The 24327-nt window shown below is 52.1% G+C and overlaps 2 protein-coding genes across 2 annotated transcripts; both read right to left on the bottom strand.

Annotated features, from left to right (window-relative positions):
• Positions 1-1050: 1050 nt before the first annotated feature.
• On the bottom strand, positions 1051-7175 carry LOC131582503 (C-C motif chemokine 5-like). The gene is made up of 3 exons (XM_058845778.1): positions 4073-7175; positions 3569-3680; positions 1051-3216 (listed from the first exon to the last, which is right to left on the bottom strand). The coding sequence occupies exons 1-3, from the start codon at positions 4137-4139 to the stop codon at positions 3111-3113; spliced, it is 285 nt and encodes a 94-aa protein (XP_058701761.1). The 5' UTR covers positions 4140-7175; the 3' UTR covers positions 1051-3110.
• A 53-nt stretch (positions 7176-7228) lies between these two features.
• On the bottom strand, positions 7229-16676 carry LOC131582500 (fractalkine-like). The gene is made up of 3 exons (XM_058845775.1): positions 16400-16676; positions 13722-13842; positions 7229-13088 (listed from the first exon to the last, which is right to left on the bottom strand). The coding sequence occupies exons 1-3, from the start codon at positions 16467-16469 to the stop codon at positions 11996-11998; spliced, it is 1284 nt and encodes a 427-aa protein (XP_058701758.1). The 5' UTR covers positions 16470-16676; the 3' UTR covers positions 7229-11995.
• Positions 16677-24327: the final 7651 nt, after the last annotated feature.

Raw genomic sequence — 24327 nt, 5'->3', positions numbered from 1 at the left:
CACACAGAGAACAATGGGTTAGGCAGGAAAGCACAATGGGATGGGTTGGGATGGGATGGGATGGGATGGGATGGGATGGGATGGGATGGGATGGGATGGGATGGGATGGGATGGGATGGGATGGGATGGGATGGATGGGATGTCAGGCAGAAGAATCCACACTGGACCCATTCAGAAGGGACTCCAGAGCAGGAGGTTTCAGGGGTGCTTTTGATGGGTTCAACAGACTTCACAGAAGGGGAAGAAATGGGGCAGGGGCAGTGGGGTGTGTGAGGAGAGTCTGGATCTGAACAAAAGTCTGAGGCCATGTGTTGCCTCTGCCTCCCACACCAGCACTGGGATTGAAACGGGAGTCAGGGGGATGGAGGCTTGTGGCTATCAGTGCACAGACAGGCCATTCCTGCGGGGAGACGGGACAGATCCTACCACAGCCCCAGGAGAGTCATGCCAGGGAGGAGGGGCAGGTGGCACAGGTCCCAGACAGCACCACGGAGCGCTGCTGGACATCAGCCCAGCTTCCATGCAGGGATCTGCTCTCTGGGAAGGCACAGGCAGCTGTGTGTGAGGAAAAGTGAGGTCCTGGTGGGAACCCACATAGGATGATGCTGAGTGGGAGCACAGGAGGGAATCTGGCTGTGGCTTGAAGGGTGAGGTAATCCAAGGCTTCTCAGAGGGGAAGAAAAGTGAAAATGAGTTTCTTTGAAGATTATCTCATGTCTGCACGACTTCTCTGAAGGGAGAAAGGAGAAGGAAACAGACCAAATGTGCAGAAAATGCTGGTTTAGAGGAAATGGTCTGCAGGACATGGGGTCTGCTGGCCTTGCATGGGGCAGGGTGGCCTCGCAGAGAGCTGGGCACAGCCCCACCGGGTTCTAGTGCCACTGTCCCCAGGCAGGGCTCTGCAGGGAGAAAATGCCTGACACACAGCAGCCTGAGTCCTCTTCTGTGGACTTTGCATCACCCCCAGGCTCTCCTGCCCTCCCTGTCCATGTCCCCAGTGCACAGAGCCTTGGGGCCAGCAGCCAGCAGGGTCACACCAGCTCCTAGACAGGGGTTAAAAGCACAGGGAGAACTGAGCTAATGACTTTCCAACCAGCATCTCCCAGTGCAGAAAACCTTATGTGCCAACCCTGAGCTTCCTTTTCAGGCTTGTCTGAGGCACACAGTTTCTCCTCCTTTCCCTTAGCTATTTATTCCACTCTCCAGAAGCATTAGTGGATGCCTCCACCATCTGTTCTTCATAGAGAAAATCAGTGCATGTTGGATGTTTGAAGGCCTGGAAAGGCCCCACACGGCTCTGGAGGACTGGGATTCCCTCTGTGTCCCTGCCCCAGTAGTTGACCTCTGGCTTTGGCTCTAGTCTTCTCCAGCCTCCTCTGCAGTGCCTGGGGTGTTCCCAGCACCCTCCCAGGCCATCCCCATCAGTGGCACAGCCTCTTCCCCAGGTGTGGAGCCCCTGGTTAGGCAAATGCAAAGGCAGGTGGAGAGAAGAGAGGGTACAGACTCTGCAGAGGGTTTTATGGGTGTCCAAACCACCTGCAGCCTCACTATAATTTATCATTTAATACAAATTTTCTGACTGAGGAAAACCCCTACTTTAGAAATTAAAATGGATAGGCATGGACAATAATAGAAAAAACATAGAGGTAGGAAATATTCACTGACTCATAAAATGTTTTGGGTTTTGAGTGGATAATCACAAAAGTTAATACTTTAAGAGAGAACATGAACTGTTTGCCCATGACAATGTTGGTGTTGGGCTGGACCTGCCCTGCCCAGAGCCCAGTGCTGCACCCGAGCCACAGCTGTCAGGAGAGGGCACCAGGGCCAAGCAAACAGGGTGACTCCATGGCCTGAGGACTCCTGAAGTGGAGAGGCAGCAGTTTGAGAGGTTTCTGCAGGCTGAAGCCTCTCTTGGTGCACCCAGAGTTCTCCACCTTCTTGGTGCCTGTGTCACTCGGGTTCCAGACCTGCAGTGTGTCAGGGTCATCCCTCAGCTCTGGATGGGTTTTGCCTCTGCTGTGAAAGCATCCCTGAAGCTGCTGCAGCCAAAATCCCCTTCCCCAGGAGCTGTGAGTGCTGGCAGCAAGGGTGTCCAGGTGGCTGCTGCTCAGGGACTGTCTGAGCATCATCTGGGCTGATGAAAAGTGATGGGTTTTTATCAGTTGGTGGGGTTATTTTTGGTAGGTTTCCTTTTCTCAGTTGTGTTTTTTCTCTTATTGAACTGTCATGGAAAGAAGGAGGAAGGAGGGGGGCATTCAGAGTTGCAGCATTTGTCTTCCCAGGTCACTGTTACACGTGAGGGAGCCCTGCTCTGCTCCCCATGGCTGCCCACCGATGGGAAGGAGAGAATGAATCCCTTATTTTGCTTTGCTTGTGTGACAGTTTTGCTTTATTTATTAAACTGTCCTTAACTCACAGCTTTCCTCACTCTTGCCCTTCCAGTTCTGCTCCCCCTCCCAAAGCCCTGGCAGGGATCACTGCTGAGCTCTCCACGGCCCCTGGCAGGGGCAAAATTTCCAGGGCTGTGTGTGCAGGAATCCCTTGTCTGCCTCAGCATCCCCTGTCTCGACCTGCCCAGGGAGCTCTGCAGGGAAACCCTTCCTTGGCAGCCCAGCTCAGAGACACCACAGGCTGGGCACATGTGGTGGGCAGGCTGTGCTCCTTCAGGGCACCACAAATGGCACAGGCTGAAACCTCTAAGCCTGAAGCTGACATCAGTTTTGCATCTAAAGTCCCTCAGAGGAGCCTTCATCCCCTTTTGGTCCCATCCATCCCCCTCCCCTCCTGCCCTAGTGACACCCAGTGGGAAGAGCCACCATCCCAGCCTCAGTTGCTGGCAGCAGTGAAGTTGTGGGGCTGGGAGAAGAAAGGACACCACTCTCTGATATCACATGAAGTAAACTTTATTTTGTGGCTGTGATCAGCAGGCAGGTGCTGGCAGGGCCAGCGGCATTCCAGGATCCGGTGCCGGGCTGTGGATGCAGCGCAGGGCTCTGGGAGCCCTCTCCCAGCAGCTGGAACATCCATAGCCCCTTCTGAGAGGGTGACTGTAAACCTTCCTTCCCAGCAGGATGTTGGGTAGCCTGAACCAGGGCACCCACTCCACATCACGGGGCACGAAGTCCTTGCTTTTTTATAAGCGTTCTAACTGCTCTCTTCACCCAGTTCTCCTCTGGGTTTGCACAGACCTTGGCTCCTTTCTTGGTCTCAAACCTGCCAAGGGTAAAAGTGAAGCTTTGTGAGGAATGACAGCTGTGATTTCACACCATCTTCCCACCCCAGCAATCTTTCTCCTTTCCCTTTGTCCCTGTGTGCTGCCCCTGGGCCCTTGGTGTCCTACAAGCAGCTGATCCTGCAGCCCAGCAGCTGCAGAGCCCGTGCAGAGCCCTCAGGAGCTGCCATGGCCTTGCAGAAGTGCCCAGACAGTCACGCCCTCCCTCTTCATGCTGGAAGATCATGGAGATTACACAGACCTGTCCCTGGCCTGTCCCCAGCTGGAACAGGTGAACTGAACCCGTGGCAGCCCAGGAGACAGCACAGCAGTAGGGAAGTTTCCAGGACTTACACAATTGCTGGGAAAAAACATTCCCTGGGAGTTGAGTAGAAGCCCACGAGGTTGTCCAGCCGGAGAGGGCCCTTTACGTAGTCGAAGCAGCACTCGGTTGGAGCGTAAGGGGCTGGAGGAAACAAGGAGGGATGGTGAATGCTGGCTCTGGAAGGCAGCCTGTCTTCAGGACCTTCCCCCATCACAAGGCTGATGACCACAACATCCCCCAAGCTCTGCAAATGCTGCTGTGAGGAGCCCCAGGTGCCCTCCTCCTTCCTTCCCGGGGCAGAAGGATGCTCCAGGTTATCACCCAGCCCTGCAGCAGCTCTGCCAAAGCCACCCAGCCCCAGGAGCAGTCTCCATCCTTCCCTGCACCCCAGGATGCGCTGCTCTGCCCTGGCCAGGGGTTGCTCCTCCTGCCAGCAGCACCATCCCTGCTCCACACTGGGCTTTCCTTCCTCACCACCCCAACAGGACAGCCCCGAGTCCCAGCCAGCAGCAGTGGCCCATGAGGTGTTTTACCTGCATCAGAGCATGGGGAGAGGGTGAGGAGCACCACGAGCAGCAGGACTGTCCTTGCAGTGAGCATGGTGGCTCTGGAAGGGCTGTTCCTTGCAGGATGCTGCTCTGCCTCTTTGGCCGAGCTCAGCTCTGAGCTCAGGCAAGGAGGTGCTGCAATTTATCCTCTCTACTCCTCCCCAGTTATGTCTCTTCTGAAGAATTTGAACCAAATTCAAGGAAAAGCTACTGCTTCATTACCCATGGGGATTTCCATGTCATATGGGATCATCAGGATTACAGACAGACAGACAATACCTGGAAAGACTAAATAAATTGTGTCAGCTTCTGTGCTCACCCACACAGGGAAAGTTATAAGGGAAGTGAAATCCTCCTCTCTGCAGATGTAAACTCAAGAGCTCCTGGGCTTTCAGAGAGGGGATTCATAGCCATAGGAAAGGCAAAGTTTGGTGTTCCATGCAAGGTCACTCAGCCCAGAGCCAACACAAATGTCTGGATGGCTTGTGAATCCTGGAAAACATTAGAGACAGTGACTGGTGCTGCCACCAGCCCTCTGTGGCTTGAAAGCAGCAAGTTGGCAAATGCTGGCAGAAATTGAATCACATTCCATGTTGGTACCATGGAGAGGAGCACAAGCTTTCCATCCAAAATCCCTGCTTAGAACTGGGCAGTGAGGGGGGAAAAGAAAAGGGGAAAGGGGGTGTAGTTGAGCCTTTTCTTGGGGACAGGGCTGGCTTAGCCCTGGCTTCAGGGCAGGGCAGGAGTCAGCATTAGGCTGAGGGGAATGGATGGAAAACTTGCTGTTCAAAGTTTTTGGGTGTCTTTCCATCATCTTCCTCCCTCCACAGCCTTGAGGCATCCCAGATCCTGCAGGGACCTGCAGAAAGGGGTCAGACTCTCTGTGGGGGACAGTTCTCCCCCTGTGCTGGGCTCCCCCTTCCTCAGACCTCCTGAAGGTCAAAGGAGTCCCTCTGTAGGTCCTTGTCAGTCATGCTCAGCTTTTGGACATTTTTTTCACCTTCCCCTCTTCTTAACCTCTTTGTAACCAGACTCTAAGTGGGTGCATGGAGCAGTGGGGTCCCATGCAGATCCCCTGGCACCACGGTCCCCCTCACTCCCTGTGAGCTACCCAAGGGGCCACCTCAAGCCCTTCTTCACACTGGCACCCCCCAGCCACTCTCTGGAGCAGGATATTGTGCCTGGGACTGTCACCCCTGGATGTCTTTTAAAATACTTAGGAGAAAAACCACCCAATGCTGAGAACTGCTCTGTTCATGCTCAGTTCTCCCCAAGCCAGGCTTTGTCAGACACATTTCCTGCTGATGGAGGCTCAAGATCCACTGCTCTGGATGGACATCAAGCTTTTGAGAACTGTGTTTATTTTTCTAGTAGAAGATCTGGCCTAGGATGCTCTGCTTCCCTTTTCTCAAGATTTGAAGCCCTGTCTGTGGAAGCCAAATGACTCACAACTCCCTGGAGACCTTTTGGTGTTTCTTTTAGTCTTTGGAAAGGGAAAGGCTGATATGCAGGCAATAATTGTTAAGTGCTGGAAAGCCCCTCTGCTGGCCCAAGTTTTCCTTTAATTTGAATAGACTCTGAATAATGTGCTTGCTTACATAAAAAATGAAAGCATTGTTATTCTGCAAGAGGAGGAGGAGGGAAGCTGAGGAGGACACTCAGATGCAGCCTTTGCCACAATGGTGCCAGTGAGGGGACAAAGCAGTTGGGCAGAAGAGCCCTGTGCTGGGTTTGGGGTCTCAGTGGGTGACTGAGCACTCCCAGCTGTGCTGGAAAACACAACCACAGACATGGTGCACTGGGGAAGGCTCTGCAGGAGCAGCTGGGCTGGAGAAAGGGCCTGAAACCTGTCCCCAAGGAGGAGGTGGGAGGGTTTGGAATAAGTTTTCACTGTTTTCTTCTGTTCTACTCAGTCACTTTGAATCTTTTCCATTTACAATATGAGACATCCTTATTTGGCTTCTTTAAACCCTCTTTACCCTTTCTGTGTGTAAAGATCCTCCGCATTTCTTTGGGGTGCTCACTCTCCACAGCTCCCTGTCAAAGCCCTGATTGACTCAGGACACAATCACAAGCCAAAGGTGATTCTCTTCTTCCTTCCCCAAATCCCTGGGATGCCAGGTACAGCCATGCCAAGTCCCACAGCCTGGAAGGACACTCTAAAATTAGAAAAATGAGAATCTCTTCCAAAGTCTGCTTCCTACAGCTGGACACTGGGGAGCACCAAGTACTGTAAGCCGCGATCCGAGATCATCCTGTGTGGGAAGTTCTGCCCAGAGTCACAAAACACAGGGGCTGCAGGAAGGCTGTGCCAGGAGCTCTTCCAAGGTTCTGTCTGCCCTAACCCACTGAGCAAGCTTGTCCACAGAACAGAAACTCACTGTGGGCATGCGGGAAACCCTCGCAATTATGGCCAAGAAGAGTCGTGAGTCAATGCACCTGTGCCAGGAAATGGAAGTGGCCTTATCTTGCTAAGGAAGATAAAATAATGGATCTGATGTCAGTTTCCTCAAACATATTAAAAATGAGACATTTTTCCATTTTTATCCAATGAGGTCAATCAACTACCTCGGGGTTAAGTGAAGGATGGACCTGGGATGTGAAGGAGACTCTGCACTGGAGAGGCTTCTGTGTGGAGTAGCAATCAGGGGAAATGATGCTTGATGAGGACTTCAGGCTCCTTTTTTCAACTTTGAGCCTTTTAGGGCTCCTAGAGTTTAAGAAAGCAGCAGAGAGGCTTCAGCTCAGCTTTTAAAGCAAAGCTGAGGTGACAGAGAGAAATAGGACATGGAAGCAATTCCAGTCTAATTTTTAGTGATTTAATTCTGATCATTTCAAGATGGCACTAGAACAACTTATGAATTTATCTGCTCCTTAGTGTTTGATTAGAATAAAACCCCAGCAATCAGAAAAATAAATGCAGTTAAAGAATATGTTGAGCAAGACAGGTAAAGGTGCCTAGATATTGTAATGAAAATGTGTTTGTGATGGGGTTATGGTCAGAGTCAGAAAGCTGACATCACATCCTTCCTTGGAGGATGACTCTCACTTATATCTATCTTTCTCTTTTTAAAATTATTTGGTTTGTGACAGAATTCAAGGATGGATTCTGAAGGCTCAAGAAATGAGCCTTCCTCCATCACCTGTGACAGTCTCCAAAGAGGTCCCAGCAACCTCCCTGTTACCCAGGGGGGACTTCAGCAGCAAGAGCAGCCCTTGCAGTGACATCAACAGGGACACAATTCTCATTAAAGTGGAGATTTAGCAAATGCAAAGCCCAGCAGAACCACAGCCAAGAAGCAGAACTGTGGTCCCTTACCCTGAGGGCCAAAGCAGCTGAGGGACATCCTGCCCTTTGCTGAGCCAGCAGCGTGAAAGTGGTGGTGCATCAGCTTCACCAGAGGCTGCCCAAAAAATGAGAGTTCTTGTGCAACATTTCGCAGGAAAGAGACGGTGCTGAGACATGTCAGAAATCACAGCCCAAAGCAGAGAGGATGGAGGCGGCATCTCCTCTTCTCCACCTCACACACCGCCCTGGGGAGAAGTCAGAGCTTGGAGGAGATGATGGCAGAGGTGTCTCACTGCCAGCTCCACTGCAGGAGCAGTGGGAGGGGACAAGCCAGGGGCCAAGAGTGACCCCAGCACAGGCAGCGTCCTCAGCAGTGAGGTGACAGCCCACAGGGTCTGAGCACAGGGTCAGAGCCTCCATCAATGGCCCCAGGCACACCAGCATAAGGAACCAAATCCAGAATCCATTTGGGAAGGCTGGGAAACCTTCTCAGCAGGAACAGGAGATGGGGACAGAGACAGGGCTCCAGCACCAGAGGGTCCATCCAGCCAGGAGACGAGATGCCTGCAGCACAGATCCAAGGTCTGCCCAAGAGACTGGATCAGAGCCAGGACATCAGAGCAGCCCTCACAAGGCAGCAGGGACCAGAGGCTCAAGCTTGAGCTTAGATGGGGCTCCTGAGGCTTGGGCAGAGGACTGGGAGGTGTTGTGGGGGTGAATACACCCACAGATGAGGCTGGTCAGGATGATTATGGCCAATTAGTGCCCTCAAGGCCTGACATTGTGGATCATGTGGGGACAGGAAGAGATGGAGGTGAGCCTGTGTGGAGCCCCTGCGACTTCTCCTTCTCACAAGCTCAATTAAAACAGCTGCTAATGACATAGAGGAGGTGTTGTGGAGCTGGAAATGAAACATGTGGGTTCGTAAGGGCTGAGAGAGGTCACTTCGTGACCATGGGTCCCCCATCTCCCCTGGGCTCTGGGGAAGCATCAAGGCAGGACGTGCATCTTTCATACCACATGCAGAATGCACCTCTCATCCCCCTGAGCAGAACAGATGTGGCATTAATAATCCTCTGGACCAAACTCTACCCCTGAGGCAGCCCACGGAGCTCCAGGAGGAGCAGGGGAAGGTGTGTGGAGGGACACCCTTGGCACAAGGTTTTTCCCTGCACTGCCAGACACCAACACCAGCAAAGCCAGGGAGTGTGTGCCATTCACAGCCCAGGGACTGAGCACCCAAAAACTCCAGAGGAGCCCCTGAACAGCCCTGCTGGCGCCAGCTCTGCCTGTAGGAAATAATCAGAAATGACTCATCCGGTCAGGCCTGGCTTGTTTGCACTGCCTCCTTCCTTGCCTGCCCTGTCCTCAACAGAGAGGAGAAATGAAATTGAAAAAAAAAAAAGTACTTTCGTTTCCTTCAAGTTTTGCTATCCCCCAAATGTCCTTCCTGGCCTGGATTGCTGGTGACTCAGCTGCAGGAAATTTTCATTGACTTCCGCATGTGCCTAGAAGGGCACGGGGCTGAGAGATGCTTGGGATGAGAGCTCCTGAAATTTAGGGAAGATGCTCATCCCTGACCCTCTTACTCCTGCCAGCTCCCCACTCCAGGCAAACCCCTGAGAACTGACTCTTTCACAGAGTTACTCTTCCCACCTCTCCAGCACCAGAGAGTAGCACACAAGGGTAGCCCAAGCTCTGGCTGGGGTGGGAAAGGTCCCATCTCAGCCTTTGCCCTCCTGCCTCCTCAGAGAACACACTTGGAGTGTAAGGTTTGCTGTCTCTGAGCTGCTGTTTGGCCTTAGCTTTGTGTAAACAATGCAAAACCCCAGCTGTTTGTTTTCCCTATTTCCTTACTAAGATGGGAAACACAAATCCCTGTGAGGAAATATAGTTCTTGCAAATATCTGCAAGATCAAAACCCTTAAAGGAGATGGAGCAACAGCCTGGCCACATCCAGCTGTGCCAGCTTTGCCATCTCTTGGTGATGCTGGGATGCTTTCCACTCAGTCATAGGTGTCCATCTCTGCAGGGACCGGGCTTGGTAACCCAGCTCAAGGCTCAATCCCCTGAGGATGAAATTTTTAACATAAGGACTTTATTACTTCTACTTTTATAAAAATGTACAGCTCATACCTCATGCACACACTCAATATACAAATGAACTGGAGCTTGTAACAGTCACTGTGCTCTACAGCAAGTGGTATTTTAACCCCCAGAAATGGGTGACACCCACAGGCTCCATCCTCCCTCCCTCCCAGAGTGCCCATTGCAGAGAGAGGAGCAGCAGTGTCCCCCTGTCCTGGTTTCACCTGTCCCCTGGGAGGGTGCCAGCACCCTGCCCACAAGCAGCCGAGGCACAGGAGAGGGGAGCAGGGAAAGCACAGGGACAGGGCCAGCCTGGAGAAGCAGCTCCTGATGAGTTCTGGTGGGATCACAGCAGCTGGGAGAGGGTGGGAGCTGGTGGTGGAGCTGAAAGCAGTGTCCTTCAAAGCCTGGTGGGACTCCAAGTGATCTGACTGGTGCACATCCGTCTCCCAGCACTGCTCCAAGACAAGCACTTCACCTGCAGCAGACAGCTGTCCACCCTGTTTGCTGAAGGGCCTGGAGAGTGATCCAGCTCCCATGCACAAGCCATCTAAGACCAGCAACAAAATAGACAAGGCACAGTGTTTTCCAGCACTGCCAAAAAGGTCTCGGCTCCAAGCAGCTCAGATAGGACATTACATACATTCAAAAAGCTATAAAACTTTTTTACAAAAATAACATTTCTAGTTTTTCATATAAAAATAATGCCACAGTACACCACCTCATGAGTTCCAGCTGTGCACAAGTGGGGTGCAAGGGGAGGTGGCACTGGCAGAGCCAGATTTACCCTCTAGGAAAATCAACCCCAACCAGAGTTCCACAGCTGAGCTGCTGCTCAAGGAAGGATTTCACTCCAAGTTAATCACTGCAATTAATCTGATTGCATCCTGTACTTGCAAAGGCCGAGATGAATCTCTCAAGTCAGCAAAATGCAGAAGGGATGTGTGATGGCAGAAAGCAAACAGTTGTAGTCTGTCCTCTCCCCCTGCAGGGCTGGATGGATGCCCTGGAGGTGCATTTTGAGCACTGACAGATCTTACAGGCAGCATTCCTCGAGCTCTGCTTTACAGCTGGCCCATCATTTCTGATGATCTTGCTTATTATGTTTTTCCTTTCATTTTCTGCATGCATGTTTGTACTTAGGGGTCTGATCCACTGAGGCTGGTTAGGATCAGACCCTTTATTTGTATTTACTTACAAAGCATCATATCATGAAGACCTTTGCACGCCCCAGCAGAATTCATCCCAGAGTCAAAGTTTAATAAGGGCTTTCAGGACTTGACCACAGATAAAACATAAGACTTATGTACAGCAATGTCAGGATGTGTAAAAATCAAAAACAATTTGGGGTTAAAAAAAGCCTGGTTCTGTTACAATACTTTCATAGCCTGGTGATCAGTGCTACTCAAAGTGGAAAAACTAAAATGTGGCTGAAGTATAGGACCAGGAACAGGCATTTCGTGCTTCTTTTTTTTTTGTGGATCAGCAAATGTGCTTATTTCTAGAGAGAAAATGGGATCAAAAGGATGTTATGTCTGCCGTGGTAGAGTAATTCCTGCATGACTACATTCAGAATTGCCTTTAGCTCCACACTTCCTGGGTTTTGTGCTTGCAGAGAACAGCAAAAATGTTCCAATGATAACACAGGAATAGGAAAATTATTGGGTGACTCCTTGTTTTCTCCCATTTGCGAAGATTCATCAGCATTATCCTGCTCTGCTGCTGGTTGCAGCAGGACACAAGGTGCATCCGCTGGCAGAAGGGGTTTATTGCATTGATTTGCCAAGAATCAGTTCTTAGAATTCATCTGCAAGAAGAAATACCCATAGCTGCTAAAAGGAAGGGCCTGATTTCAAGGAGGAGAAAGACTGTGGGCTGCCAGCTTCTCTGAATATAAGATCTGTAGCACTGACCTTCAGTCCCCTGATCAGACGCAGCGTTGGTCAATTATTCCTGAAAAGCTGGGCCATCCCTCATGTCTCCAGCAAAAGAAAATGATGAGGGTAAATTCTATCAGCCCAAGGAGAGCCAGCACCCAGCTGGCCACCAGCTTCAGTCTTGGTCTGACAGAGCAGAGACCTGAAGTGCAAAGAAAGAAGCAGCAGAGAATTTAAGTGCAAATTGTGTGGGTTTGGTGTTAAGATTGCTCAAGCTGGCTGAGCCCAAGTCCAGCAGTGTGGGTGGGTGAGTGACTTCTTGCCTGGGCCATGATGAACCACAGAAAAATTCCCAACAGTGACTTGGAAAATCACCTGGCAAAAAGCCACCAACAGCAATAGAACAGCCACAGCCTTTGTACATGACAGTGCCAGTAGAAAAGAAGTGTCTCCCTTATTTCCAAAACACTGTGATTGGTCAATGATGAAGTAGATCTATTGTTGGGCATTCTGCTCTACAAAAAAAAAAAATCAGTTTTCTCTGTGATTTTTATACTCAGGCTTTCTTCCTACTGGTCATCAGTTCAGCATGAAGAGCTTTTCTGCAGCATCACACATACAGTTGAGGCCAGAAATGTCCATGCCATGAAGCATTCATATTACTTCCATTGGATAGGCATTGTCTTGATGTCCTGCCTGCTGGTAGAGCAAGCCCTGTACCATTTCTCTTGACGTTTCTTCTGGTTTGACTCCAAATTTCAGATACACCCATACAAGAGCAACACTGCTAACCATCAGTCCACACACCACAGAAACTGGGATGACAAAGTGCATTTGAGACTTTGACAAGAAGCTGGGCAGGGGCAGATTTTTTGGCCTGACTGTGATCATCTGCACTCTGGCTTGGCCTGAGAATGCACGGTGAGTAAAAACTGTGTCTGAAGGCTCTTGCTTCCCTACAGGCAATGAATGATCAAATGCTGTGGTACCAAACACATCTGCAGAGGGACCAACAACCCTGTTGGTATGGACAGAAGCAGTTTTGCCTGTGGCAGTGGTGGAGCTTAAAGTAGAAACTGAAATAATCTGTGGTGCTGTCTCTGTGATTGTTGTGGTCTTCATGCTGTCCCAGATGGAGGGGAGATCTGACCTTGAGCTGCTGGAAGCAGTGTCTGGTGTGTTGGCTCTGGCACTTGTAGGGTCCAGGGATCCATTTGTAGGAAGTACAGGTTGGTTTGATCCTCTAGCAGCATCCCTCAGGTCTGAATTGGAGTTAGGAGAAGCTGTGCCTTGAACAGCGGGGTGTGGGGTGGGCTGGCTGGAGCCCACGCCTGCTGCAACAGCTGATGAAGGTGTGGGAGAATTTGAGGACACTCTCTTTGCTTTGGGAGCGACCTCAGAGTGCACAGCCTCTTCCTGTGCCACGGAGGTGGATCCTGCAGGGAGCTGGGTGGGGTCCTGCCTGCCCAGTGGGGACGTGCTGGACACCTCTGTGCTGGCAGCAGGAGCATGTATACTCTCCCTAAGGGTTGTTCCAGCCCCTTGGAAGAAACTAGGTGGAGCAGTGGCTTGAGGTGGAGCCACTTTTGGAAGACCAACTTGTCTCTCAAGACTACCAGGCTCTTCTGCTGAGGTGACATGTGGTGGCATCACTGTGGCATTTTTCCCATCCAGTTTTTCTTTGAGCTTCTGCACCCAGCCTTCCTTTGAATCTGCACAAATCTCCTTGTTCTTCAAAGTAATAAATCTGAAAATAAAAAGGGATCACTTACTGAATAAAGGAAACCCTGGTTCAGGTGATCAGAGCTATGGGGAAAGTGTATAAATAGCAAACACCAAGTGTTGTCTGGATGATTCATTTCAGGAAGGGCAGGTGCCTCTGATATCTGACTGAATGAGTAGCAGCTGAACGTGAGGGTGAAGGGTTTTCCCCTAAGAAGTTTTTCACTTTCAAAAGCATTGTCCTGCATGGACACAGCATTTCCCACTTGCACTCAGGGCAGGAAGCTCCACGGGCAGCAGCTGCCCCAGGGCACACATGCGTGAAGGCAAAACCCTCTGATTTACTGGGTGATGTGAGACTTTCCAAGGCCAACCCAGCAGATTCACTTTGGAGCCACCCCCTGGGCTGCAATAAAATGGTGCATCAACTTCAGTGTAAGAAGGAAACAATTATCCCAAAGAAAAGAAATGGAGCTTTTCTCCTTTCCAGACAAGCTCACAAGTCTGAATCTGTCTTCAGACAAAATATCTGCTTTCAGAGAAACACGTGAGCTCTCCCCCTGTGCTGTTCCTCTGCCCTGTCCTGCCAAGTACATCCCTCAGTCCCTTTTCCCATCCATTTAACCCTGATCCCACTTGGAAGTGGGGCAGCACTTACATGATGGCTTGTTTTTTGCAGCTGGGTTCGGTCAAGCGATATCTCCTGATCTGCTTCTCTGCTAACTCCTTTGTGAAAGCTCTGCACTCTATGGAACACCTCCGAGACGCTTTGGGTTGCGCTGAAATAAAAAAGTCACCTCATAAAGCATTTGCTTTTTATCAGGGCCTCTCAAATCCAGCACTGTTTCTTGTCCCCCTTCTCCAGGGAAGAGTCCAAAGCTTGCCACAAAAGTTTCCAATCCCTGCTGAACTGAGATGAAGACAGATCCTGATGAAGACAAATTTGCTTGTAGCTTCTACAATGCTACTACAATGCATCTACAATTAGATACATGCAGTATCTAATAAGAAACCCAGAAAACTGAGGGGAAAAAAGCACTGTGAAAACTGTGGGCTTCTGGGACAGTGTTTCAGCTTGTCCTGTAGGATGTGCAAACCCCTGGACCTGCAGGTCCTTTCCCCTTTGGGTACCAGGAGGACTAAAGACCTGCTGCAACCCTCACCCGAGGGCTCTTGGTGCAGGAGATGCAGACCAGTGGGCAGGGTGCTCTGCTCTCCCTTTATCAGTCCTATCTCTTCCTCCTGTGAGACTTTCCCTCCAGGTGAGCATCCTGCCTCTCTGCTTGCTGGTACAGGGTCTCTGAACGCCACCCGGGCTCAGAGAAAGGGTGCAGAGAAAGAACCTTTTGGTGATTAATGCTTCACTCCCACAGGGATCTCAGCAGCCCAGCTTCCCAAACACATCTTTTTGACCTCCACCAGAAAATACGGTTTTCAGTTTGCAAAGTGTAAAAATACACACTCCCCCCGCCCCTTGACCCCTTCAAGGGGCAAGGCCGGTCACACCTCTGGGGACCATTCATGCCTGCATCTACCTCCAGCCTCCCACAACAGGCACTTGCACAACACATCCTGCCAACTTGTTCCTGACATCCCAGGGGACAAGATTTACAAAAACAAGCTCTGATTTATCTGGGGCCTCTGAGAAGAAAGGAACTGGAATCTGGTTTCAATCAGGCTTACAAAATGTTGCCTCTGATTCCCAAGTGAATGTGGTGAATTTTATGCCATTCAGTTAGGAATGATCCGGGTACCAGCTACAAGAATGAGCACCAATACAGGAGCACTCTGAATCATTTGAATCATTTACTGGGGAAAACTCCGGCTGCAAAGAAATCCCGAGCAAACACTCCTGTGGCCCCTCTACAGAAGCCCATTTCCACCTCCAGGTCAAGTCAAGTTAAAACAAAACTTTTTTCACACAATAATGTTTTCTGTGGCACTTTAGGGTCAAGAAATCCCTGCTCGGGGGCAGCAGACTTGCCAATTAACTCTCATCAGCCAGAGGATATTCTGTTGGTGTCCTCCACTTTCAAGAGCACAGTTCAACAAAACAGGCACAGTGACAAGAGGGTCACACTGTCCCAGTGGGTAGCCAGAGACATGCGTGGTGTGGAGCATCCCTGACCGCTCCCAAAGGCCCTGCTCCTTTGAGAACCCTGAACTGATTTTACAGTTATTGGCACTAATGCAAATGGTTTCCATTTGGCTGAACTCCTGGTATGTTTTTCCCAGAGTGGAGGAGCTCGGAAAGCACCTTCCAAGGACAGAGGGGTGACACAGGGAGCATGGAGCCCTCCTCCTGGAGCACACAACCCCACTTCTCTGAGCTGCATCTGAGTCTTTGCCAAAGAGATCTGGGCGTTTCTCCACCCAGAACCATTGCTCTTAGGAGCCATTGGCACCTGCTTTTCAGCACAGTTCCTCAAGAGACCCAGGGCACTCCACCAGCCTTTTGGCAGAGCCCTATTTCCTCGTTTTGGGGGAAATGGATGCTTGGCCATGGGTGAGCAGAGTCAGGCAGTGCCAGGCAGGCAGCAGGCTCTCCAGGGCAGGATACCCGGCCTGGTGTCCCCGCTGTCCATTTCCTCGGGCCAGCCCTGGAGAACCTGCCCAGAGGTGTGCGGAGGGAGGAGCTCCATGGCCGGCCGTGCTGTCCTCACTCCTCCCGTCTGGTGGCAGCAGGACACGGATCTCAGGGGCCCTTTGCCCCTCTCCCTTCCCATGGTGGGAATGGATCCCTCCTCGGCTCTGGGCAAGGTCCAGCCTTGCCTGCGGTGCTGGGAGCGTGTTCCAGCCCAGCCCCGCCGTGCTGCAGGGCTGTCCCGGGCAGCGATCTGTGCCACGGGCTGGAATCATGGGCCAGCCCGCTCGGCACCGCCCGCAGCTCGCAGGGGTCCATGCAGAGAACCGGAGAGCGTTTCCCACTCGGACACACGCACAGCCTGCAGGGGACAAAGCCCCTGCCCCACAGTGCTGGCAGCACCGGGACAGGTGCAGTCTCCTCACACACCCACCCTTGGCCAGGCTGCAGTCTTCCTGCCACGTCCCCAGGGACGTGAAAAAAGGGGGACAAGAAGTACATCGTGCTTTTTCCCTAACACAGGTTATCACTGTCCCCGTCTGCCCTCAGGCGTGACAAAAGCCACCGCGGGGCTGCTCGGATGTCCCTGCTGCCAGGACTGCGGCCATTGGCATCCCTCCCCCCGCCTCCCAAAGCCAGCCTGATCCTGCTGTGACATCTCCTGCATCCCACAGAGGTCCCCACAGCCCGCTGCTGTGCCTCCTTCCCCGCTGCCCGGCCCCACGACATCCCCTCCCGAAGCTGCGGCTCACCTCCAGCCAGGGTCGCCAGGCACAGGGCCCACAGCAGCGGCAGCCGCACGGGGACACGGGCAGCCTTCATGTTCCCGTGGCCGGCACAAGGAAAGGCAGGCAGGGAGGGATTACCGGCAGAATTCCCCACTCCCGGCTGCTTACGGCGTCCTCCGGAGCACCACAGATGCTGCCGCTCATTCCAGGATTATGTAGCCCCAGCCAGAGCTGTAGTTGTCACTGGGCTGCCTCACACGTGTCCAGGGTGACGACAGGAGGCGGAGGGAAGGGAGGGACGGGGGGGAATAGCGTCTGCTGTGGAGCGGGATGGCTCCTGGAATTCCCCAGGTGTACGGACACCAGCTTTTCCTAACACGGGCACAGCAGCCCCAGACTACTTGGCAAATTATTCAGGCAGAGACTTTCAGTGGTCGGCTGCTCCCTCCTCCTCTCCCACCGATGTCTCTCTTGGCCTGCGCCAAGGCAGCACCGTCCTTAGGCTTGTAAAGCTCCCCCCACCTCCTGCTACAGCTCCCCGCTGCTCAGTAAGCTCATTAATTACCCAAAATGCCAAAGCAGTTATTCCTTTCATTTTTGGCAGCCATCTTATAACAGCAGTCATTAGGCCAAAATAGACAGAATTTGCTAATCAGGATTCTGAGTACATCAGCTACACTTGGATCCCAGGCCAGGCTGCCTCTAAGGAGCATCACCAAAGAGAGGGATGAGCAGGGACCCAGTGACTCTGCAGGCAGCTCCTGTGCCCTGGCCGTGCTGCCTGCAGTGTGTGCTCACTATGACAGCCTGATTTTCCATATACACGGGGGATCTGACATTGGGGTCTTGCTGATGCTGAGAGCAGGAGCAGGAGACCCCCAGCTCTGCAAGAGCCAGGCTGTCTTGGGGCTTTCCGGCAGCAGCCCCAAGCCAGGTCAGAAGCGGACATACCAACACTGCAGTCACATCCTGCACCCTTACTTTCTCTTTCTTCTCAGACAGAACAATTTTCCCCTGCCAGCTCCCTCACATGAAAGATGAAGATAAACTCAGAGATCTTTTTTTTGCCAAAGTTTTCTTAGGGCTGGTGGAAATCCGGCATCTCTGTGCTGTGGGAAATTCCAGTGGTTCCAATTTTAGTTTTCCAAAGAGAAAACCCCCAAGTTTCTATATAAAGCATTTGGTGAAAATCCCAGCCTGCAACTTCAGCTTTTGTTTATACTGTATTAGAAGAAAAAGCCCATTTCAAGGAAATAAAATAAAAATTAAGGCTTGAAATAGTCTGTTTGATCCAGCAAGAACAGAACATGCTGAGTCTGTTGGGGTGTTTTCTGAGCCTTCCCCAAGCAGTGTTTTCTCAGGCTCCACACAGAGCCTTTCCTTGCTGCAAGAAATGTCGCTTCCTGAAGCCATCGGGCACCTTGGCTGCTGGAAGTGATGGCACAGCCCACACATGCTGACATCTCCCCTGAAGAAACAGGTTCTGCTTCTTCTGCAAAGGGTTTGCTGCCAGAGATAGGTACAACAGAGAAAGGGCTCTGACATCCAGGTAGGTGGGAGGGGGAGTGCTTTGTTTGCCAAAGGCCTGGCTTGCCACAGGCATTGTTGTTTTAAGGACAAGCTACACTCTGGCAGATAATGCAGCTGCTGTTCCACTGCAGGTTAGGCTGGAGGTGTTTTACCTGGCAGAGGACTCCTCTAGGTCACTTTTGGACATCTCCATTTGCTCCCTATGAGCTCAGCAGCTGGATTTGGAGGTGACATCTGCAGAAGGAAATTCCGCAGCAGGAGTGTGGAGGGCAGCTGCAGGCTCAGCGTGGCTCTGTGGGGCACCATGAGCCATCAAGTGCTGGCAGCAGCAAGGGCCTAAGCGACCACCAAGCCCTGTATTTCCCACCAAAAACAGGACAGAGGCTCAGCAGCTGCCTCCAGTGGGAGCAGGCAGCTCCAATGAGTAGTGACAAAGCTGCAGCTGTCAGAAAACTGGCACCATCACTCCCAACCCACTTCCTACACCATCCCATCCCATGCCATCCCACATCTGCTCCTCCACACCAGTGGCAGACCCTTACTGCACCTCTTTGAGGTCTTGCAGCATTGAAGAACATAAAGTCAGAGGATCTGATGTATTCCAGGAGACATTCCTGATACAACTAGTGGTAAACCACAGGTATTGTGTCAGCCTGACAGTGAAGGATCTCAGGACTTCTCTCAGGTCATCTGACCTTCAGCAGATTTTAGCTTCTTTGGTTACAGTAGAAATTGTCTGGGAACTTATTTCCTCAATTTGATTTAGTTTCACTTTTGTTTCTAGCAACAGTGGGTTGTTTTTCAGTGTAGATCTGGAGCTGTAGGTTAAATTGTGATATGGATGAGTGCAAGCAGGCAGGTAACCTCCTACATGAGCAATCCCAGAATCTCAGCATCCAAGGGATGGAGCGTGCAACCCTGCGAGTCAGGGACATCCGAGCCTTCAGGGGAACCAAGAGCAGAAAAACTGAGTAACTGGGAACCAGGGCCAGCTTATCCCAGCCTGTTCCCATTCCTCCTTGGGAGGTTTCTAGAGGTTACCCTTTGCACCCAAAGGCTTTCTGAAGTGTGTTACAGCAACAAAGAAAAGCAGGTAACAGGAAGAGGGTTGTTTTTTCCTCCCTGTAAGTACAGTGGGGCTGAGGAAGGCTTGGAGATACAGACAAGGGGAAAACATTCACAAATATTCAACTGTGTTCCTGCCATGGAGAGTGGGCAGAGGGACCACACTGGACACTGGGCACCAACAGGGGGTCCTGCAAGCTCTGAGCCTTCCAGCACTGTCCCAGGTGTGACCCTCAGCACCCACAAAAGAATGTCATACCAGAGAATTCAGTGTCCATGCTGGAGTCTGGGCTCTGTGCCTCCTGCACAGAGCTCCTGCTCTGAAGACTTTTTTATATCAGGACAGATGTTCTGCTACCTAAGCACTGGTTTTGATGCACACAAAAGGAGAACAAGGTTTGCTGGGGACATTGGTGACAGGCACCAGGCACACTCAGAAGCCTGATCTGATGTCATCCCCTAACCTTTGGTTACTCACTGGCAACCTTTAGCCAGGAACTTGGTTTATTGCTCCAAACCATAGATACCACAGGTCCAAGTTCCAGAACCCATCTTACCTGGGAGAGCTGTGAAAGCAGCCCCAGCATTTCCCACCCACCACAGCTTTGCCAGGGCTGTTCACAACCAGCTAGATCTGTGCAGGGGGTCAAGGTCCTCACAGGTGGAGGGAATAAATGACTAATGCCTGAGGAATTGCTCTTGAAGGCAAAAAGCACCTTGAACCTGCAAAGCTTTATATGCAAAGCAATATAAAAAAAGAAAAATATAAAAAGAATGCGGGCTGTGTCCTAAACAAACAGGAAATTGCCCCAGAACACCTCCCATCTCCTTTAGGGAGTTTCCGTGCTGGCAATTTTTGCTATTTGGGTCTTTGTGAAAGAAGAACTGTTTGTTACAGTAGATCTGTATTCCTTGGAATAAGGTCAAGACTGAGAATTAAAAGGGAAAGCCAGTGAGAGGTAGGAGCTTATATCTGAACTGAAAGAAGGATGCCAGGGTGTATCAGGTATGAATGTTGATGATTCCCACTTCATGGGAAGCATGTTCAGGAGCTCCTAAGGCCTCAGGAGTTGGTGACACTAGAGCAGGGCCTGGTAACATCATCCTTGTCTGCCCACAGGATTGTCCTCCATCCCAGAGGCTTGCTGGAAAGAGGCAGCAGGAACATTTCGATTTTGGGATGGCGCAGCCAGTGCTGGTGCTGCAAGGGCGACACACTGACACATGATCCAGCTCTGGACATACATTGGGATTCTCTTTCCCCTGACAAAGCTCCTCCCAGCTGCCTTGTGGCAGCTCATCCTCACACTAACCCACCTCTCCTCAGGGCGTTGGCAGCTCAGCCACTGCTCTGACACAAACCAACCCACCAACCCCCCCTGTCCTGGCCAAGGACACCAGTGCCAAACTCAGGAGAAGGTTCCTTAGAGCCAAATGTGGCCTCTTATTTTGGAGATGCCCTTTGGAGAAGCCTCTGTGCTTCATGTAGAGCTCTTGAGCCATTATTGTAATAAGGGGGAGAATTAAATGGCAGGGGATCAAGAGAGTCTACTTAGCACCACATGACTCTATATTTTCTCATAAAAGAATAAAGCAGGAAATGAGAAACAGATGCTTGGACCTGTCTGCATCCAATGTCTCCACAGGGGACGGAAAAACTACAAATTTGGAAGAACTGACCACTCTGAGGCTTGTGTTTTAAGGAAACTGCTTTACATAGAAAGTGTTTTCAAAAGTAGTAGAGAACATCACGCTGGCTTTCACTTCTCTGTACACAATGGCTTCCTCCTTCTCTATAAATGAGAACCAATTTGGGATCCAGCACACAGGGCAGAGTGCTGATACTCTGTATTTTCCACAGCTATCAGCCAGCATCCCAAGGCAGTAGGCTGTGGAATGCAGCCCTTCCCCTGGCAGCATCACACCTGAGCTACAAACTGTTGGCTGATGCCAGTGGGACACTGCAGGGAAAGGTGCACACCTGCAGTGGGAACTGGTGCCTCTCCTTGGCAGCTGGAGCAGCCTGGACTGAGGAAAACTCATCCTGTACCTGTCCCATGGAGGCTGCCAAGGGCTGCACTGTCCACTGCAAGGAATGAGACTGAAGTTGTTTGAAATATTGTATCTAAAGAAACAAACACAGAGATCTTCAGTGCACAACATGGTTTAGCTCTTTCTAAACAGCCCCTTGCCTCCCACAGAGCAACACAGCCACGGGGAGCAAGCTCTTTCCAAGGAAAGGGGATGGGAAACTCTTGGGAAAGATGCCTGGATGGCAGAGGTGAAACCTGGGCAGCTTTTCAGCTGAGGGGAAGGAGCGTGAAGGGACTCTACCAGAGCAGGCTTCCCCGAACACATTGAGCCCTTGGCTCCTGCCCAAGTCCCTGCAGAGCTGGGGAGACATCCTGATGTTGCAATCCTTCTGTGTAGCTGCAGGCCTGAAGGGAACAGCTCCACAAAGCTGGCACGATGGAGGAGAGACAGAGGATCTGTTCTCCCAGCTCTGGGGCCCCAGGAGGAATGTGGAGCTGTTGGAGTGTGTCCAGACACCACCAAGATGCTCTGAGGGCTGGAGCACCTCAGCTATGGAGACAGGCTGGGAGAGCTGGGGTTGTTCAACCCAGAGAAGAGAAGGTTCCAGGGATACCTCAGAGCCTTTCCAGGACTAACAGGACTAGAGAGTAGGAGAGGGACTTTGGACAAGGGCATGGAATGACAGGACAAGGCAAGATGGCTTCAAACTGACAGAAAGCAGGGTTAGATTAGGTATTTGGAATAAATTCTTCCCTGTGAGGGTGGCGAGGCCCTGGCGCAGATTATCCAGAGGATCTGTGGCTGGCCCATGCCTGGAATTGTTCAAAGCCAAGCTGGATGGGGCTCTGAGCAACCTGGTGTAGTGGAAGGTGTCCCTGCCCATGGCAGGGGGTGTTGGACTAGATGGCATTTAGAGATCCCTTCCAATCCAAACTGTTCTGTGATTCCTTGATCTGTGGACAGGAGGTCTCTTGCCACTGGCCTGCAGGGAGGAGAGATGAGAGTGGCAGTAACAGTGGTCAGGAGGGCAAGACAGAAATTTTCATGTGCCACAGGAGACCATGGCTTCTGTTGGAGCTGCTGCCAGGCTCTCCCCTGCCACAGGAGTGTCTGTGCTGTGTTTTGTCCCAGGGTGATAAAGGGGGCTCTCCCCTCATTTGATTCCTGGAAAAGGATCCTTCTGGAGACCCTGTGGATTGGACAGAAGATGGGCAAAGTGCCATGGCTCTGCTATTTCACCTCTGCCAGAGCCTGAGGCCAGGCTAGTGCCTGCTGCCTTGGCTGTGGGAGGGGATAAGGCATGTGCCTGTCTGCAGCAGCTCCGCTTACTCCCCCTGTTCCTCCCTCCCATGTCAGCAGGAGCAGTCAGTGCCTGTGCAAGGCATTCTCCTGTCTTCCTGGCAGGAACAGCCAGGTCCTGGCCCCAGCCCTTTGCCTGGGGTGCTGTGAGTCCCCATGTGCCACAGAGCCACCCCCCTGGCCCCATCCCACGGCATGCACAGGCCAGCACCACCAGCACCTCTCCACATCCCCTCTTCCCCCTTCTCCCTGCAGCGTGTCTGCACACGCTGACAGTCTCGAAGGAAGGAGCTTACCAGAAGCAGCTCTGTTCTCAGAAAGGCTCACCTCTTCCTGTCTCCTCTGGGCAGGAGATGTCTGAGAGCCTTCCAGCAAAGGCTCTGGGAACTGTTTGACGTGAGTTTTTCATTAAACCATGATGAAGGAGAGCTCCCCAAACCTCTCTCCAGTGGAGCCATGGGGCTGATCCCCAGCAGTGTCTCCATGAGGGCTGGTGGCACCTGTGGGCCAGCCCCAAAAGCAAGGGGGGCTGCCACGCACAGTGCTATGAGCTGACAGATGTGGCTGTGCCGGGCATTGGCAGCCCCTGGGCTGAGCTGAGCCCTTCCATCCCAACACATTTCCTATAGAATGGGATATCACAGCGAGCCTGAGCCACAGGCATGCACCGAGCTCCTGAACCTGCACAGCTTCCAGCAGCCACCAAGCCTTTCCATGGCCCAGCACAATAAACACACACACACGGCTTGGGCAGAAAAACAAGCCCAGGCAAGCATTTCCCTGCCTAGGTGCCTAACCCTTTTCAAGCCTTGCTGGCTCAGCTGAGAGACCAGGGAATCACCAGACCCTTTCCTTCTCCCACCCCAGCTTTTCTGCGCTCCACGTTGCAAGAACAGGGTGTATCCTCCCCCTGCCTGTGCCCAGAGCCGCTGCTGTGGGTTTCAGCTGTAACCCCACTGGGGAGCTGCTCCCTCCACAGTGCATTTAGATGAGCAGAGACAGCCTGTTTCCAGGGCAGCATGCTTTTGCCTTAGCCAAGCTTGCTTTCTGGCACCATGACAGCATCATGCCTGTCTCACTGCCTGGTGCATGAGATTCTTGGGCTCCTGACCTGTGCCGTGACTGTGGGTGTGTTTTTAGGGTCAATGCAGCTGTCTTGTCGCCTAAAAGACTAGATGCCAGACATTAGCATTTTGTTGTTGGCTAAGGATAGTTAAAAAGGAGGGTAGCCCCAGGCTATGATTATTCTTATCAGCCCAAGGAGGCAGCAGGGAAGAACTGAAGAAAGCAGAGACGAGGTATGTCTGGGATTCAAAATGTTATTTGGGGAACGATTTCTCCCCCTAGGACGGCGCTGATGTCAAACCAGGGCTATGAGCAAAAGCAGTCCTGTTCATAACTGTGCGCCAAAACAAAATGAACTGTTTGCACAAAGAGCAGACGTGTCTGTGTCCCTTCTCACTGACCTGGACCACAGCCCAGACCCCCGGGCATCCTCCCTGTCCGGCCCCAGCCCATGACTCCGGGGAACTGCAGTTCACCCCCTCCGGGCCAGTGGGGTGAAATTTAGGGACCAAGCCAGCTGCAAGGAGCAGGACCCGCCGAGGCTCCTCCGAGCTGTGCAGAAGGGATGGGATAGCACTCGGCAGTGCTGGAGCAGAGGCTCTCTGGGAGAGGAGCAGGGCAGTGGTGCAGCTGCCCCCGTGAGCCCCCCGGCCATCACTGGCCGGCATCCGCCGGGAGGAAAAGCCCTCATCAGCAAAGGATGGGCCGCTTCCCCTGGGCGCTCACCGGATGGCTGATAAGGAACAAACCCACCCATGGTCAGGGCCCTGCACTGGCCCCCCAGCCCTAATGTGACAGGCTTTGAGGGAGGGACACTCGTCCTTTGTCCTTTTCTGCTCCTGAAGGGGTCCCGCGGGCCCCGAGGGGCTCGCACCGCGCTCTGCCCTGCGGAGTTTCCCGAGCTGGAGGAGCCTCTGCCTCTCTCTGCAGCAGACAATGCCATCGTGCGGCAGGTCCTG

Source organism: Poecile atricapillus, chromosome 10, assembly GCF_030490865.1.
Source record: "Poecile atricapillus isolate bPoeAtr1 chromosome 10, bPoeAtr1.hap1, whole genome shotgun sequence".
In the NCBI taxonomy this organism is placed as follows: Eukaryota; Metazoa; Chordata; class Aves; order Passeriformes; family Paridae; genus Poecile; species Poecile atricapillus.
Note: the sequence above shows the minus strand (reverse complement) of the source record. Positions and strands in the feature narration are given on the sequence as shown.